The 16,534-nt window shown below is 39.1% G+C and overlaps 1 protein-coding gene across 7 annotated transcripts in view; it reads right to left on the bottom strand.

The window, feature by feature from the left end:
* ank3b (ankyrin 3b) overlaps positions 1-15,951 on the bottom strand; it is a 126,902-nt gene extending 110,951 nt beyond the window's left edge. For 5 of the 7 annotated variants that reach the window (XM_086304281.1, XM_086304276.1, XM_086304278.1 and 2 more), the window contains exon 1: positions 15,164-15,951. In XM_086304281.1, the coding sequence (XP_086160407.1) occupies positions 15,164-15,280 (117 nt within the window). In that variant the 5' untranslated portion in view covers positions 15,281-15,951. The remainder of the gene's footprint in view (positions 1-15,163) is intronic. The other 2 variants (XM_086304279.1, XM_086304280.1) reach the window with 1 other exon arrangement.
* Positions 15,952-16,534: the final 583 nt, after the last annotated feature.

The raw sequence follows: 16,534 nt of genomic DNA, 5'->3' as shown, positions 1-16,534 counted from the left end.
TTTCCATGCCACCCTAAGAAGAAGATTTCTCTAGATCCACCCATGGATTCATCATCTATGTTCGTTAAATGTAATTTTAAAATTTCGTGGCAATGCATCCAGAGGAATTGGTGATCACAGATAAAGCGATTAAAAAAAAAAAACGTAAAATAAACCAACGTGTTTCACAGGATTCCTCACATATGGTTTTTAAAACCTATAACAAGCTATAACAAAACTATAACAGCTCATGGCTGTCTTTGGCATTGCAATTTTTTCTAACTAAAGAAATAAGAAAAGTTATACAGATGACCTGTCATGAGCTAATATGGGTTGATAAAATTAGCCTGATTTGTCAAAAATTTATGGAATTTATTTCTTCCAGCTTTTGATGTTTTATTGAAATAATTAAGCTGTACTGCTGCTGTAGATGTCCGTCCCAGATGACGAACTGCAATCTATTTGGAAAATACAAAATAAAGCATTTTTTCTCACTATTTTATTTGAACATTAATTGACCTGAAACAATTTAACCTTGTTAATGAATCACTGAACAGAAAATCTGTGAGCTACACTCTAATAATTATACCATTTATCAAATACAACTTCACTGGTTTTCAGGTTCTTAACTGTTAAGATTTATTGTTTTTCTCTTTTAATTTTACTAATTTATCCGCATGATAATGATCACAATATTTGGATTCTGGGGAGATGTCCAAAAAAATTTGATAATTCTTATATGGACTTAAGTAACACTTTTCTGGTATTATTATCTAAAATTTGACTGATAAAGAATAAGCATTAAAAAACAAATCAATTTTGTGGTATTTTAGATTAAATTTGTATTACAAGCTTTTTATTTATCAGCTTGATTCTCAACAATAAAAGACTTCAGTAAACAGAGACTAGCACTATGTGAGCGGTGAGCTTAGCTTTACAGCTCACAGAGCACAAAGCTAATTAAGAAATTGCTCAGTAAATCAATAGGGCACTTAAGATGAATGTTCAACATCAGCATTGCTTTTTCCTCTCTTTGCTGAGTCTCGAGCCAAGTGACCATCATCATTCATAGACAGCGAGCTGTGGTTCCCATTTTAATGTCCTACACTTTTTTAATTAAGCGTCCTTTGTCAGCCACGGATGGCTGAAGTAAAACCAGAACTTATGGGTACAACAAGCTCATGACATGCTGCAGCTATCGTAATAAACTGAAATATTGGCGATATATATATCGGAGAGTTGGCAGTTCGTCTTGTAACCGGAAGGTTGCCAGTTCGAGCCCTGGCTCGGACCGTCTCGCTCGTTGTGTCCTTGGGCAAGACACTTCACCTGCTGCCTACAGGTGTTGGCCAGAGGGGCCGATGGTGCGATAGGGCAGCCTCGCTTCTGTCAGTCTGCCCCAGGGCAGCTGTGGCTACAACTGTAGCTGCCTCCAGCAATCTATAATCATTTCACTTTGGTTACAACTTCACTTTGTGTTAATTTGCTACAAAATCCGAAAAGAAAATCTCAAGAATCTTTTTTGGAAAGATTGATCAAATAAACATGAACGAGAGGTTCCTTAAATTTTAAGATATTCTTTCATACTCCAAGGACAATTCACCTCGTATAAGCTGGTTAGCGTGAACGGTCGGTGTGAACAGCTGCAATAAGAACAGGTGTGTCTGAAAATAATTTTTAGCGCATAAGTTATTCCCGCCTGACTTGCCTGAGTATGATCACAATTGTTTTTTTCTCTCTATCAAATTAACTGAATAAAAAGTTTCTCTACACCAATGATCCCATTGGAAATGATGAGTGCTAAAAGTCAGTCTGGGATATTTTGTGTTGGGTGTCCAGATGTTCGGATCTACAGTTTGACGAGGAGGAGTGTCATACCACAGAGCAAGACAGATTGCCACTATTCACCTTCTGTCTATGTGCATATTGTGTAATACTGCTGCATTTTTCTGCATCTTCATATGGCCCTGAAGATGAATCACAGGAAAATAATTCACTCCTCAGTCGATGGATGTGGGCGTCAACCTCACATCACCTCCTCTGCCACTGCAGTTGCTGCAGATTAGGCAGTAAAGCTGCATTCAAAATTTCATGAAAATAATAAGAAGCAGAGACTTCTCACCTCAGCCTCCGGGGACTAAACATCTTGTCTTCTGCTATTGTCTCACTGAACGCTCACTGACAAAAAGCAGACAATAACACTATGAAAAATTAGCCTAGTGAAAAAGGATTATGAAAAGCTCACTGCTGTTATGAAACACCCACGGGATTTTCTGATGTATGACTTCATGCTGAGAGATGAGATGCTGTTATACCAGTTAACGCTCCATCAAATAATTCATCGGTCAAAAGTTTCCCCGAGTAAAATTCAATCCAATTTTATTTATATGGCACAACAACAGCGCCTCACAGCACTTAAAGACTAAAAGTGAAGTATTTCACCAATGAAGGCCAAACTGGTTACACTTTGATTTCCTGAACCATTAAAGGTCTGGCTTTTGGTTGATCATCTGGATTTCTAGCACATCAGTTTTGCTCAGCTGCCTGCAGTTTGATCAGTTCAACAGTTTCATCTGTACAAACTTCACTCAGCTCGTTTTAATATTTGATGTTGTTGTGAATGTGAACTTACTGCTGATATTGTTTGCATCAATCCAACTGCATCTATATATATTCTACTGTATCTACTGTACAACTGTGCAATATTTTTCTGTTTTTGCAGTCAACGCATTCAAAGGTGGGTCATTCGATGCAAAGAATGACCGACTCAGAATTAGAAGAGTTTTTTTAGACTATAATTTCGGTCTATTTAATGCAAAGTTACCTTCATACTATGAATTTTTTTCCAAGCTAGAAAACCTTGAAGTACAGTATATAGAGGTGATTTAAATTTTGGCACTTTTTAAAGCTTAATTGTCTCGTGTCTATTATGTAGAGGAATGAAAATAAGTATTTTCTGATCATTTGCAAGGGGAAAGTGCATTTTGGGCAAATTTTAAAAGGCCATGTAACCATGTGAAGAAGGAGGCTGGTCAGAACAGGTCACGGCCTATGACTGGTATCCTTTTTACCGACATTCTGGTATCAAGCTGATCTTTTAGCTGTGATTCCTTCTGTGCTAAAATAATGTTAGACAATTCCAGGTTTTTTGCAGGTTTAGGCATGTCGAATTATTATATTAACAAAAGACAAAACACATGTAAACAAGACATGCTGAATACTCTTAAATGGAAGAAAAGAAAATATTTTGCACTTGGTTGACAGAAGCTGTAAATCCATTTATCTAAAAACAGAAGATAAATTTCATCTGCTGTGTCAAGATATCTGAATGATACCAGGTCATGTTAATTGCAAGGTCAATATTTTGCATGAATTAAATCAAAGTTTAAATGTGTTCCATGTGTTTCCAGTGCCAGCGGCCTCTCCACACTTCTCGCTACCAGATACTGTCTAACTGAGACAAGACAAGCCTCCCCTTTGTTCTGCCACACACACACGAAGGTAAACAATGCGTTCAGTGAACTGTCTGTAAGTGTACAAGCCTCTGTCAGTCTCACTGTTTCTGTCCAGTCTGATCCACACAGGTCTCCTGCCGCTCACCTTCAAAATGTCCGCCTTGCCCGGAGAATACAGCGGAGGGCAGGAGACAGGCGTAGTTTTTTTTCCCTCTCAACCACAAACGCGCACAGACCCACATCCTGTCTGTGTCGTGACTCTCTGCTGGATCCATGCCACGCATCGACACCTCACCCACAGAGAGCACACACAGCCTTGAAACATGAAAGTATCCTGTGATTTCGTACCCATTTCAGATAATCTAGAAACTCCCTAATAACAAATCTACTTTTTGATATCTTTGCCACTGATTTCCACCATATAACACCCTCTGTAATTCTTTTACAACATAACTGTATTTCTAAAAAAAAAAAATACATATTGATTACCAGCTCTTCAGCATTTATTCTGTCCAGGAATTGCAGGGCTGCACGGGGATGACAACTTTCTGGGAAGAGTGTGGTAAATATAATAAACAGTATCTTTTTTTTTTTTTACCACTGAAACCAAGCTGAAACTGGTCTCTGAGGTTGGTGCTTGGCACATGCCAACACGTGCCAAAACTGCAGTACCTACAGTGGCCACTTGAGGCCTCACATCCCCATAGACTGCCATGTTAAAATGCCCACGTTTCAAGTGAAAATAAACTAGTACTAACAATATTACTCTGGGCGTGGCAGCTTTGATTGACAGATAGATTTTGAATCTCTTGGTCAAGTTTTTAGTGTTGTTGATATTCTATTATTTGCATTTGATCAAGTAGCTTCTAAGTACAAACTGTGTCTCTGCAATGAAGGATATGCATGTATTGATAACCAAGCTAGTTAGCAGTTTGTAGCACCAAAAAAAAACCAAATAAAAACAAACAAACAGAGACAGTCATGAAATAAAAGTTGAAAGGACTTAACAAACCCATGGCTGATGTAAATCTGACTATGTCCATCTTTTATATACAGTAATATGATTAGAGCTTAAATGTGAACCGTTGGGAATATTTAGAATAAAGTGAACTTAACTATCTATAAACTCTTCTGCACTTGTGTGCAGATCTAGCAGCTTGGGACTGCAGTACATTAACTGCTCTTAACACACTTGAGTCCCTGACCAAACAGTCAAGGGTCAAGCCACATTGTGTCCAGCACATGTTGACAAGCAGAATGAGTGGAAAACCCCACTGACAACCCCAAACCACTATAGATAACATAGATATCTCAATCCAAACCTTCAAATAAATCACTTGCTTCTCCTTTCCACCAGACTTTCCCTTCCTCCTCAGCTCTGTGTGCATTTTTAATGATTTTTCAGCTCATTCTTTTGGTTTTACGGACTATACAATGTAGTCACCGTTCTCTATAATAGACCTGTTAACCAATACCTGCCCCAGAAGCTTAGCATTCAAAGATCAAAATATCTCAAAACTATAGAGACAAAAAGTGGAGAAAGAAAAGCAGCTTCTGTTGTACATAGAGAAAAAAGTTTCTCCAACATTCTTAATATGAACAACAGGAATTGCAAAACACCTCTACAAAGATTCCGATTGCACAGCAACCCTGCCTGTAAAAGTTACATGGGTATAAATATGTTTTAGTCAAATTAATTCAATTTACTGCATTATGCTGTCTCTGTGCTAAGCACTAATCTGTGTGTAGAAATGGAAAAGCAACAATAATGAAGGGTTCGGTTAAATGAGAAGACAAGATGAGCTAAATCTGTTGAAACGCAACTGCGTGTTCGTGCATGTATGCGTGTATGCGTGTGTGTGTGTGTGTGTGTGTGTGTGTGTGTGTGTGTGTGTGTGTGTGTGTGTGTGTGTGTGCTAAATGAATGGACTGTCCCAGTTCTTGGTGTCGATCTTCCACTGCAGAGGAGAGAAGAGAGAACAGGGCTGCAGGGAAGCGGAGGAAGGGAGGATAAAAGACCTAACTAACAACATCCTCATCTTCCCTGTCATTCTTTCGCCCTCACTCTGCCTACTCTCCACTTCCCTACTTTTCCCTGCTACTTCATCAGTAGCTCTCCTTGATCTAACTCAATCTCACTCAGTAAGCTTTTTCTAATTCCCCCATCTTTTCAATTTGTTTCATCATATATATTTTTCTCTTCCTCTTGCCTTTTTGTGTTATGCATCACCTCTCCCCCGCATCCCCAACAACCCTTTCTTGCCTTCCTGGTCCACCAATCACAATGCTTGAGAGGCTCTGCACCAATCCTCTGGCACAGCAACCCCCTTCACAGCCATGTTAAAGTGAACATAATATCCTGGTGCCACAAGAATGGCATAATATGGTGACATGTAACCTTTCATACAACTTTCCTTCCTATACACAGGTGTTTGCAATCTCTACAGTTCGCACATACTTTCTTCTCCTTTAACGTTCCTTTATCTTATTACTTTCCTTTCACATCTCTACTCCAGCTGTATTTCTGCTCAGCTCTGTAGAGGAGTCCTTCTATTATTCATAATGCTCTCTCCTCAGTTAAGTTACTCCTTTTCTGTTATCTCTGCTCCATCCCATCAGATTCTACATTGCTGGCATCTGCTGCTGCAGCTTGTAAATGCTCACATGTGGCTTTTTAAATCTTGATGTTATCATACAAATGACTTTGCATTCTTCTGATGACATAAAAAAAAAGTTTGGGTTCTTTTTGTTTTAGCTTGATAACTGAGTTTCTCTAAGTGGTGATAAAAACCCCTGCAACAATCAGACAGCATGAAGAGAAATGAGTGGAGTGGGTTTCATGTTGACAGCTCTGAGATGAAACCATTTAATAGATCTTTTAGTGAGTCACTGTTAGTTTTCCTTCTCTGGCTGTCAAGAAAGATAATAGAGTGATAGCTCGCTGCAGCCCAATCAGCGCCTCACAGTAGGAATTATTTTGTAAAATTAGCAACCGCCAAAGCTGCACTAATCATCATTATTTTGGCTAAATGGACTGCAGCAATACTATGTATTCATCATACGGTATGTATCAGCTTTGTTATAGCCAGAGCAGGCTGCTGTTTTCAGCAACCTACCTGCCCTTCCCCAACAACAAAGATGAAAAGCTGGTGACACAGTGTATAAAAATATCACTTTTACTTGAAGTGCATTGCTTTGTAGCTGACAGTAACTTGCCTCAAAGATGAGATTTAATTACTTGCCCATGTCAGAGTAATTTTAGCTCATATCAGGGCTGCCTATCCTAGGATAGCGTGTTGATGTGGTGGACGAGAACAAGTACTTGGGTGTGCACCTTCAACAACAGGCTCAACTGGGAGATGAACACAGTGGGTACGTATAAGAAGTAGATTGGCAGGCTGTGTTTCTTAAGGAAGTAGAGATCTCCTGTTGTGGGGAGCGCAGCGTGCTATGTTGTGGTCTTCTGGAGGGGAGGGCTGCATTGGAGCTGGTGACACCAACAAACTGAATAAATTAATTAGGAAGGCTGCAAACTGTTCACTGAACAAACTGTTATGCATTATGGATAGTTCTCACTACCCTCTGCACCACTTACTTGAGAGACCGCAAAGAAAAGTTGGTAACAAACTGATTGGACAGATACAGGAACTCTTTCATATCACATGCATTAATTCTTTACACTGCAGCACATCTGTATAGAAAAGGAGCATCTGTTCTCTTGTGTTAACACTAGAGATGCACTACTTGATAGGCCAGGGACTGGAACGACAAACGATGAATTGTCAGGCTGCTCAGCCCAAACCAGTGACCAACCGATCAGTCTCAGACATTACCAATTATAAACCAGTCTGTTTCATGCATCCACAACACGCACACAGCGATGCGGGGAAATAGATACTCACACTCTCACTGTAAATGAGGAAGACACAAAACAATAAGGGAACCACCCCCCAAAAACTCATACGTAACAACAAACCTAAATAAGACACTTAAATCACCGTCATCCAGCTGAACATGCCCAGCTTGAAGAAGCTAACAACTGTACTTTACTCCTTTATTAAATATAATAATAGAAAAAGAAAAGTTGATTTTTTCTTTGCATATGGTATCAGTTATAGTTCTTAGAAAGAAAATCAACACTGGTAGGTCACCGTGATTAAAAAAATTGTGAAATCGCCTAGAAAACTGGTGCATTATTAGCAGTTTGTATAACCCTGAATTGTCACCACTCTCCTCATACACACACAGTTTTTTTTACTCTCTACTAAAACTTAAACTGTTATACTGAGCAACTTTAATATCATCTAATATTTGCTATTCTTTACGTATTCATTAGTGCATTTCGTATGTGAATCTGAATTTGACATTTTGCTTTAGCTTTGCTGATATTAAAATATTTTTGGACTTCTGTAATATTAAAATATTATTTAATATTTGAATTTACATTTATTTGAACTTAATTCACTGACATCCCATAGTTGCAATGCATGCCCCTTTTGCCACTAATGTCAATATTGTGTTTAGTTTTTGTCTGAAGGTATTCTGTTAACAATATTAAATAGATATAGGAAAAACATTCAGCGATGAAAACAGACATTTTTGGGGGTATCCACTCAAAATATATATCTAAACCATTAATCAGTAACAAATGTTTGCAGATAGTTTTTAGACCACTCACCAATAAAATCAGCTAAATATTGCAGCTCTAAATATGATACATTTATAATATTTGTTTCATCTTGTGTTTCTGTTTCACTGGCTCATCACCATATGCCTTAGGGACAATGTGGCAGATTGGCCATCACATTGATTGATTGATCAATTGGGGAGAAGATTAAATTGGTTTCGCATGGTGAAAGTGTGAAAATGCATGTCCCCTTCCCCCACTGCTAATCCCGGTATCCTTAATAGTCATAAAAACAGCCCAAAATACAAAGTTTACTTGGAACTAATGTAAGCAAAAAATTCTGTCCTCTTTCATGCAAACCTTCCAACATGCAAACAATAAAAAATACAAGCATGTGTGCTCAGAAAAGACAGACAACAAAGAGAAATGCAAGGACTGAATATTTTAATGGGCAGCGGGTATAATGGAGTGGAGGACAAAGAGATATAAACACGCTGGTTGAAGAGCAGGAAAGAAGAGCAGGCTTCTGACATGAATCTTGGCTTAAATAAGTGTCGGGGGATTAATGTGGTACAATGCATGGTCACAGGGGATCTCTGCATGTGTGTGTGTGTGTGTCTGTGTGTGTGTTTGTGTGTCCTGCTTCCAACCCCCAGTCCCAGAAGCAGAAGTGTGGCAGAACAATACAGCCTTCTGCCAGTTGACAGACATGCAGGGAGGGAGGCAGGGCATTGATGGAGAGTGGTTAAAAAAAGAGGGAGAGAGAGAAAGATAAAGCCGGATGGGTAGGGGGAGAGCAGAGTTGAGGAGAGAAGCGGCAGCAGATAAAAAAAAAAGACGCCAGAATCGAGTCCTTCCCAAAAATAAACCTCAGAAGAGGCAGCGTCTTTCCAGCCTCACCCCCCCATCCCCCTTGCTAATTCTTGTCTCACTTTGAAATAATAGAGAGCTCAGTGCTCCCTGTATGAGACCTTTGTTGGATTTCATTCTCTTCAATCCATATATTCAGTTTAATACAGGTTCATCCTCTCAGATAGTCCAGTATATCTTTATTTGCTTTTACATTTGTTTCATATCAGTGTATAGCCATGCTAGCAGTTTGGTCCATACTCCCTCTGTATCAGCATGCCAGACACGCTACTCATCACATACTGATGCTGGGTCAGGACCCAAAGAGATCACAATGCCAGTGTGATGCTGCTTCCTTAGCTATTTCTAAAAGTGTTGAAGGATCCAAAGAGCTCCATAAAAATCCCTCAATATACAAAAACTGTGCCATGAGAAAAGTGCTACGGTATCCTCAGTCACAAGATACACATGGTACACAAAGGCCGTATTAAAGAAGTAGAGAAAGGTGTTGCAGATAGGAGAACTTCATTTCTGTTCTATTTTTACTCAAAATATGGTGTTTTTCTAAACCCAATCAAACAGTTTTAGGTCTTGTGACTTCTGTTTTCTACGGAGCCCCTCTGATGACATGGTCCAAAAAATAAATAAATTGTGGCCACAAAATACTACTTCATGGGCACGAAATGGGTATAACGTGTCCACGAAATACTTATTTGTGCCCACAAAATACTATTTCGAGGGCACGAAATAGGTATAACGTGCGCACGAAATTCTAATTTGTGGGCACGAAACACTTGACCGATAACCGTGATCCTTCCCAGGCCTTTGCAGTTGGTTGACAATAAAATCTATCCCGGCGTCCAGCATGCTGGAAAGTGAAGCTATGGAGTTTCTCTTGATTAAATTATGAAAAGAAGGAATTCCTCACTAAGTGTACAATGATCGAGGAGTAAGAAGGTGTTGAACATCATGTTATGACAACTTAAAAATGCTGATATTTTGTAGGTATAAAGCTTACTATGTTTGGCATCTTCATATGAAACTAGCATGCTAAAATACTAAATAATTAACACTGATGCTGACGCAAAATTGGATATTTCTCCAGACACTTCCAGTAGTAAAACCAAATGACTAAACAATTAAAACCATTGACTTGATAAAGTTGCTAACTGAAAAGTCTATACCGTCCATTTTTTAAACTGAATCGTTCTTATTTGATCTGTTTATCTAGTATTATCTATAGATCTATAGATTATTTAGACATCACACTTTCCCCCTGCCCTTTTAATCATGTTTACTCCATAAATTTGATTATGAGTCATAATTAAATACACTTCAAACTCATGCGAGACTTAAAACACGTAATACATGGTAAGAATTTAAATGTATCCTGCCGACTCTGTTTGACTTTCAAGTCTGAGGACAAGGCAGGGGTCAAGTAAAGCCGCCACAAACTGGAGTAACACAATCACTAAAAGCACAGTGTCCAAAATAATAAAGGAAATAACCAGGAGATGAATAAGTAATGCCAACAATTCTCACTAAGTGTAGTGTTTTCAATCTGGCTTGAAGCCCATCTTATTCCACACAGTGGTTTTAGTCTTTTGCTACTCTGGAAGGCATCACAAAAATTACTTTCTCAACAAAAAAAAAAAAATTGTATTATTAGTCCATTATGCTTCCAACATAGGAAAACTCCACCACCATGAGCTAAAGACAGTGACGTGTAGTTTTAGCTGTGCTAAGTCAGTCAGTCAGTCAGTCAGTCAGACTATTGACAAAGCAAATACACAGCAGAGCATTAATCAGTCACACACGATCCAACAGCCTCTTAATGTATAAATCAATCAGGCTAACCATAGTGTGCCACTCAGCCAGTCAGTTTACCAGCCAGCTGACCAATCTGAAAAGCATGCTGACTTTATTGCTACAAGAGATGCAACTTGTTCATGTAATCCGGCTTGAAAGCACTGAGTGGCTTCATGTTTGTCTGGAGCTTGCATCTAATAGCATTAATGGTGGCTCTTCAGTGCACTGATCTCAGTGGAACTCTTAATGCATGACTTCTATTTTCCAGTTTCTGGTAACATCCATACCATCAACAGTGTTGGACAGTGAAGATCTATAAGCTCTGTATGCATTACTGAAGCAACTTAAAAAACAAAGTAAGAGTTAAAAAGATTTCGTGCAATCTTGACTACTATTTAAAAAAATGTGGCAAAAGGAAAACTGCAAGCAATACAAATAAGTCATGAGTGAGTTTACAAAGCACATAGCTTGATTTAAAATGCCAAACTGACATCTCTATTTGTGTCATAACTAAACTAAATAATTTAATAGTGGTATTAATCTTCTCGTGTAATATCTTGGTCAAGAAGTGAATCATATTTTTAAAATATGCAGTGAATCATATTTTTAAAATATGATTCACTGCATAATGAGGTTAAAAAAAGTACTATCAGAAAGTTTAATTCTAACATTACTAACAAACACTTATATTTTTAATTTTCATACTGAAAAAACAAACAAACAAAACAAACGTATTGTAGGTTGGGATCAGTGGTGTTCCAGCCGATCAAGCAAGACAGGCAGTACTTGCCCAGTAAAGTACTTTTCTAAATTACCAGCTGTATAAAATGAAAATTACTCAAGAGTTTTAAAGTATTTTTACATATATATATATATATATATATATATATATATATATATATATATATATATATATATATATATATATATATATATATTTTGAAGAGCAACCCTTAAGGCTTGTCCACAGGAAGTGACTAGTAGCAACATGGTAAGAAGAGACTAATGAAAGTCAATGACATTCAGCCACTTGGGAGCACTGGTGGTGTAAAGTGACCAGGTCTCAGGTTAAACTTTTGTTAACTTCAATGTGAGCAACTTAAATGATCAATGAAGTGAAGGATACAATTAATTGCTATTAAATGGCTGGTAAATACTGTATGCTACAGGGTTACCTAGGCAACCAGTGTGATCAGTCAAGGGTGGAAAGCAAAGGGCAATAAGCAAATTGGTTTAAGTGCTGGAAAGTTTATGTAGAGCCATGAAAATAATTCAAGTGTTTGGTGGCAAAACAGATGATATAAAAGATGGACGTGGTTTCCATGATTGAAAAGTGAAGCCAACACAAAAGCCAACTGCATTTTGTGCAGGATTAAAGTAAGTAGGCTAAAGGGTGTTGCAAAAAGATTTTTTGCTCTACAGAAGTCTAAGGAAGCCTTGACCCTGACCTAAAAAATTACTTCCCTGTTCATTCTGTTCCTTCTGACTAAGCCCATGAATTTTCTCACAAGCTCCAGCTCAACCCTTACGTGTCACATCTACATCTAAAACATCAAGACATCACCATTATTACATCCATCTATTATACTGCAAATGGGAAGCAGCTAAATATCCTTAGTGGTAGATTATGCTGTGACTCCAGTGACCCATTTAACATACAGCCAACAATGATACTGATACTCTTTATAATTAGCTGTTCTTTTATGATCGAAAATGGAAGTGTGTTATTTAATCAACATTGAAGAGCCATTTCAGGCATACAGTATGAGAGAGATGACGAGAAAAGAGAGAGATCAAGTAAAGTGAGGAGAGTTAAAGATAACTGTGGCGATGTGAGCCGAGGAGGGAGAAGATATTTTTTGCTCCCTGGTGCCAAGAATTAGCCCTGGGCAGACGGGGTTATAGATTTACCTTGAGTGAGCCAGTGATAGCTGATATCCCCATGACAAGGTTATGCCACAAACACCGGGAAACTGCTGACGTCAGAATACACACATTATACTACATCAACATTACTTGTTGCCTTATAGTAAAACCATAAACCTGTGACCAAACCGACTCAAATTCAGCTCTTTCAGCTTCCTGATGAATCCCCATTATCATGCAGTGTTTTTATGGCACATCATTAACTGCTGCATTTGCCCTTCTACGTAGCCAATGATCATTACTGCTTCTCAAAAGAATGACTCCAACCTGGCAAATAAAATAAATACATTCCCATGGTTTTAAACTTCTTTGAAAAAATACATCTATACAACATTCTTGTGGCATTCATGTTGTTGATATTTCTTCAGGGACACTACTTTTCTCTTTCTGTATACATAGAAAAACCTATCTATTCATAAGTGTTCATGGACACAAAAAGTAAAGTCCTCTTGGGGGAGATAAGAAGTGGTGAGAAGAAATGTGTTTAGGTACCAAACTACTTGGGTTAAGAAAAAGACCATGGTCTGGGTTGATAAAAAAAAAATAAAAAATCAGTGTTTCACAGGTTTAGTCAGGTTTCCAAGAAAAGAACAATTTCACAAGAAATATATAACCCAGGAAAAACAGCTGGAGAAATAGATCAATGGGTTTGAAGGCTTATCAGATGCCAACACACTGCACAGAAAGAAAGAAAGAAAATTGTACAACACTTCAGAGAGACACCCATGCCCAACTATAATTAAAACTGACCAAACGGCACTAGTGTCATTTCAGACTGTTTGAATGTTTCACTTTTGAGTTGAAAGTATTATTTGCTTAACTGATTACTTGACAACTTTGACATTTTTGCAAAGCGTACTGACATTTAATTTTTTAGTTAAGTTACTGTATAAAACACACATTTGATTTATATTGTTTGTTCCTGGAGTTTGTGAATCCATTTTCTCCAGCTGCAAAATATATAAATAATCAAAATAGCCATTAGTTGCAGCATTCACTCATCCTATCATTTCCATTAGGATGAGTGGATATAAAAACGAAAAAGAATACAGTTGATTTAAGGTGGCATTCACAATCTGATCTGTTGCTTAATTTCAAGGATTTTCTCCACTTAAACTGAAAGAAAGACAGATTTTACGTCCTATTTTTTCAACTCACAAAACCCAACATAAGACACTGCACAGAAAATTGTTCCAATGAACCGATCAATTTTGCTCAAAGTGGACAAGAGAAGTGAAGGGTTCCTGTTATGAAAATGATTTAGTGGCAGATGTAGGAATGGACTTCTTATATTTAAGTTATTATTTTTTAATTCCTACACCATGTCTTCTCATAAAAGCTTAATTGCCAATGAATAAATTAATAAAATCACCACGAGAGCACAGCTAACTCACATCTAGCTGACTTCCTGTAGGCCAAGGAAGTGATGTCCATTTTGACCTTGATGTTAATGAGGTCAGGGGTACTGACTCTCTGTGACAGGTGGCTAACCCTGAACTAATTATAGCCTCGGGCTGGTCAATGTGTACAAACACAAAAGCCCAAATGTCAGCATGTGCACGCAAGAGCAAACGGGAAGCATTTTAAGCACAAACAAAGATGCATTTGGACAAATAAGCACATACGCGCAAGTTGTCAAGGGGATTCAAACACTGGACCTGACGCTGATGTCCAACTTCAGCTAAAAGACTGATAGTTTACAAAGTGAAGCTGTCAATGCAGTGAGGAATATTTATTGATTTCAAGTCAGACCTATTGATCATCTTCTAGGTGCTTTTGTGTGTCAGTGATTTCGTCTTAACTTCGTCCTTGCACAATGACTTATGTACAGGCGCACACAGACAGACAGCCCACACCTAACCGCAGGGTGTGACTGCTGACGCTTTTGGCTGGGGTACACGTTTCTCCCCCAAAGTCCCACACCTCTCACGTCACAGTCGAACAGGAGGTTGAATGTGTGGTGTGATGGCATAAAACGGGACATTATGTTTTCTTCTGAAAAAGTTCCATAAAGAGAGGAAGATTTAAAGTATGTGTGTCCCTATGAGTGGTACCTTTTTTATGTATTTTCAAAATATTGTTTTCTTTACAACAAAGCCACCAAACCAGTGACTTTAAGTCACTTAAAACATAACAGCAGCTGACACAGCTGCCTGAAATCCCAGTCTGTTCTCTGTAGCTGATTCCTGTTATCTTCTCCTTTCTTCTCTGCCCATGCTCTCTGCACATCCATCTTTCTGTCTTTTTTCCCCACTCACCCCCCACAGTATTCCCTCTGGGACCACCCCTCTTATCCCGCTGAGTGTCTCGTACGTGCATGCATGATTATGTGTGTGCATGTGTGTGATGGGAGGCTGCATCGTGACAAAAGAGAAGCACCTAGCCTTCACTAGACCACCACATCTCAAACATTTCTCTTTCCTCCTGTGTGTCAGCTCTCATTCCTCCTTTACTTTCCCTCTTACTAAGACCAATTTTATCCCTCTAAACTCATCCTTCCCTCCTTGTCTTTCTCTACCTTTTTCTTTGGTTCGCGAGACCGTTTCCTTGACTTCTTCCTCTCCTTCTCCTTCTCTTCCTCTGCAGCGAGGTTCTCGTCCGCCTTTTTCTTCAGCTGCGAAGCGGCATGCGCCATGGTTCTCCAGCCCAATTAATCCACACAGGTGGGAACTGAAAAAGGAGGGATGAATGAAGGAAGGGAGTCTGGACCCAAAGTCTCCCCTTTAGCCTTATCTTCTTGGCTCCTAATTATCTTTTTGTTCCTCCTCTTCTCGGCTGTTCTTTTGTCAGAGAGTGAGCCCTCACAGGTGTGTGAGAGGGAGATTGTCTGAGGACTTTCCTGTCCTCGTTTTAAAGATTTGGCTCTCTCTTTTGTGCCTTATTTCCCTCAGCAGCTATCCACTGAGGTCCAGTTTGGGGCATGGCACAGACAGGACATACTCCTCTCTTTCACCTCTGCAAAATCCACGGCTGACAAGACAGCTGCTTCCACTCAGAGCTCACAGTGTAAATGAGTGCCAAATTATAACAAATACAAAAAGAAGAAGAATTTCCTTTAAACATTTAGGATCCACACACAGTTGAAATGGTCCTCTTGTTAATGAATAGTGTATAAATGAAAGCTTAGTTACAGGTAGATTAAGAGAGCTTCAGGGATGGAGGTCCAAAAAGGGGGCTCAATCTCCAGCCCTCAGCCCAGCAAAAAGCTCTGTCTGGGTGTAAAGTCTGGTCCTGTTGCCTGCTTGACTGGTTCCCAAAGTCTGCTGCCTGCACCTGAGCACTGAGCCATCCTCTATGTGCACACACACACGGTCCGCAACGCCTCGCCGGGACACATGAACAGCAGGGAAATGACAGAGGAAAGGAGGTTTAGATAGGAGAAGGAGAAGGAGGGGGAGGAAGAGGAGGGAGGGGTGCAAAAGGAGGGGGCAGAGAGAGAGAGAGGTAGAGAGAGCAGCTGGGACAGCACAAAAAAGGAGGGAGTAGGGATGGATGAATACCTCTGCTTAGTACCAGCTGGCTATGGCTGAGCGATAAAGAGAGAAAGGAAGATGAGACTCCATGCAGGGTACATACAGTACAAACACACAATGGGAGTCCAGCATATCACACCGTGCAGAGGTCTGCAGCCATGACGCTCTGGTTACGAAACTTCAGCATCTTTGCCATCTTGATCCTCATTTTATTTCCTTTACATATGAAAACAAGGGCAGTTGAATACATTACCACGTTTTGTTTAATCAGAGTTTAACTGTCTGAATCATAAAGTATTACGCAGAGATCAATCTAATACAAAGCTACAATAATAATGTTTAACTTAGCTTTTGACAAACCATTCAGCATAAAGGTGCACTGTACATATAAACCCACACACTTAGTATTCTTTGGT

This window comes from Aulonocara sp. 'chitande type north' Nkhata Bay, linkage group LG8 (assembly GCF_057382095.1).
Source record: "Aulonocara sp. 'chitande type north' Nkhata Bay isolate Kocher_YH1m ecotype deep benthic linkage group LG8, A_spYH_male_GT1.1, whole genome shotgun sequence".
Classification (NCBI taxonomy): Eukaryota; Metazoa; Chordata; class Actinopteri; order Cichliformes; family Cichlidae; genus Aulonocara; species Aulonocara sp. 'chitande type north' Nkhata Bay.
This window is presented reverse-complemented; position numbering and strand designations above follow the sequence as displayed.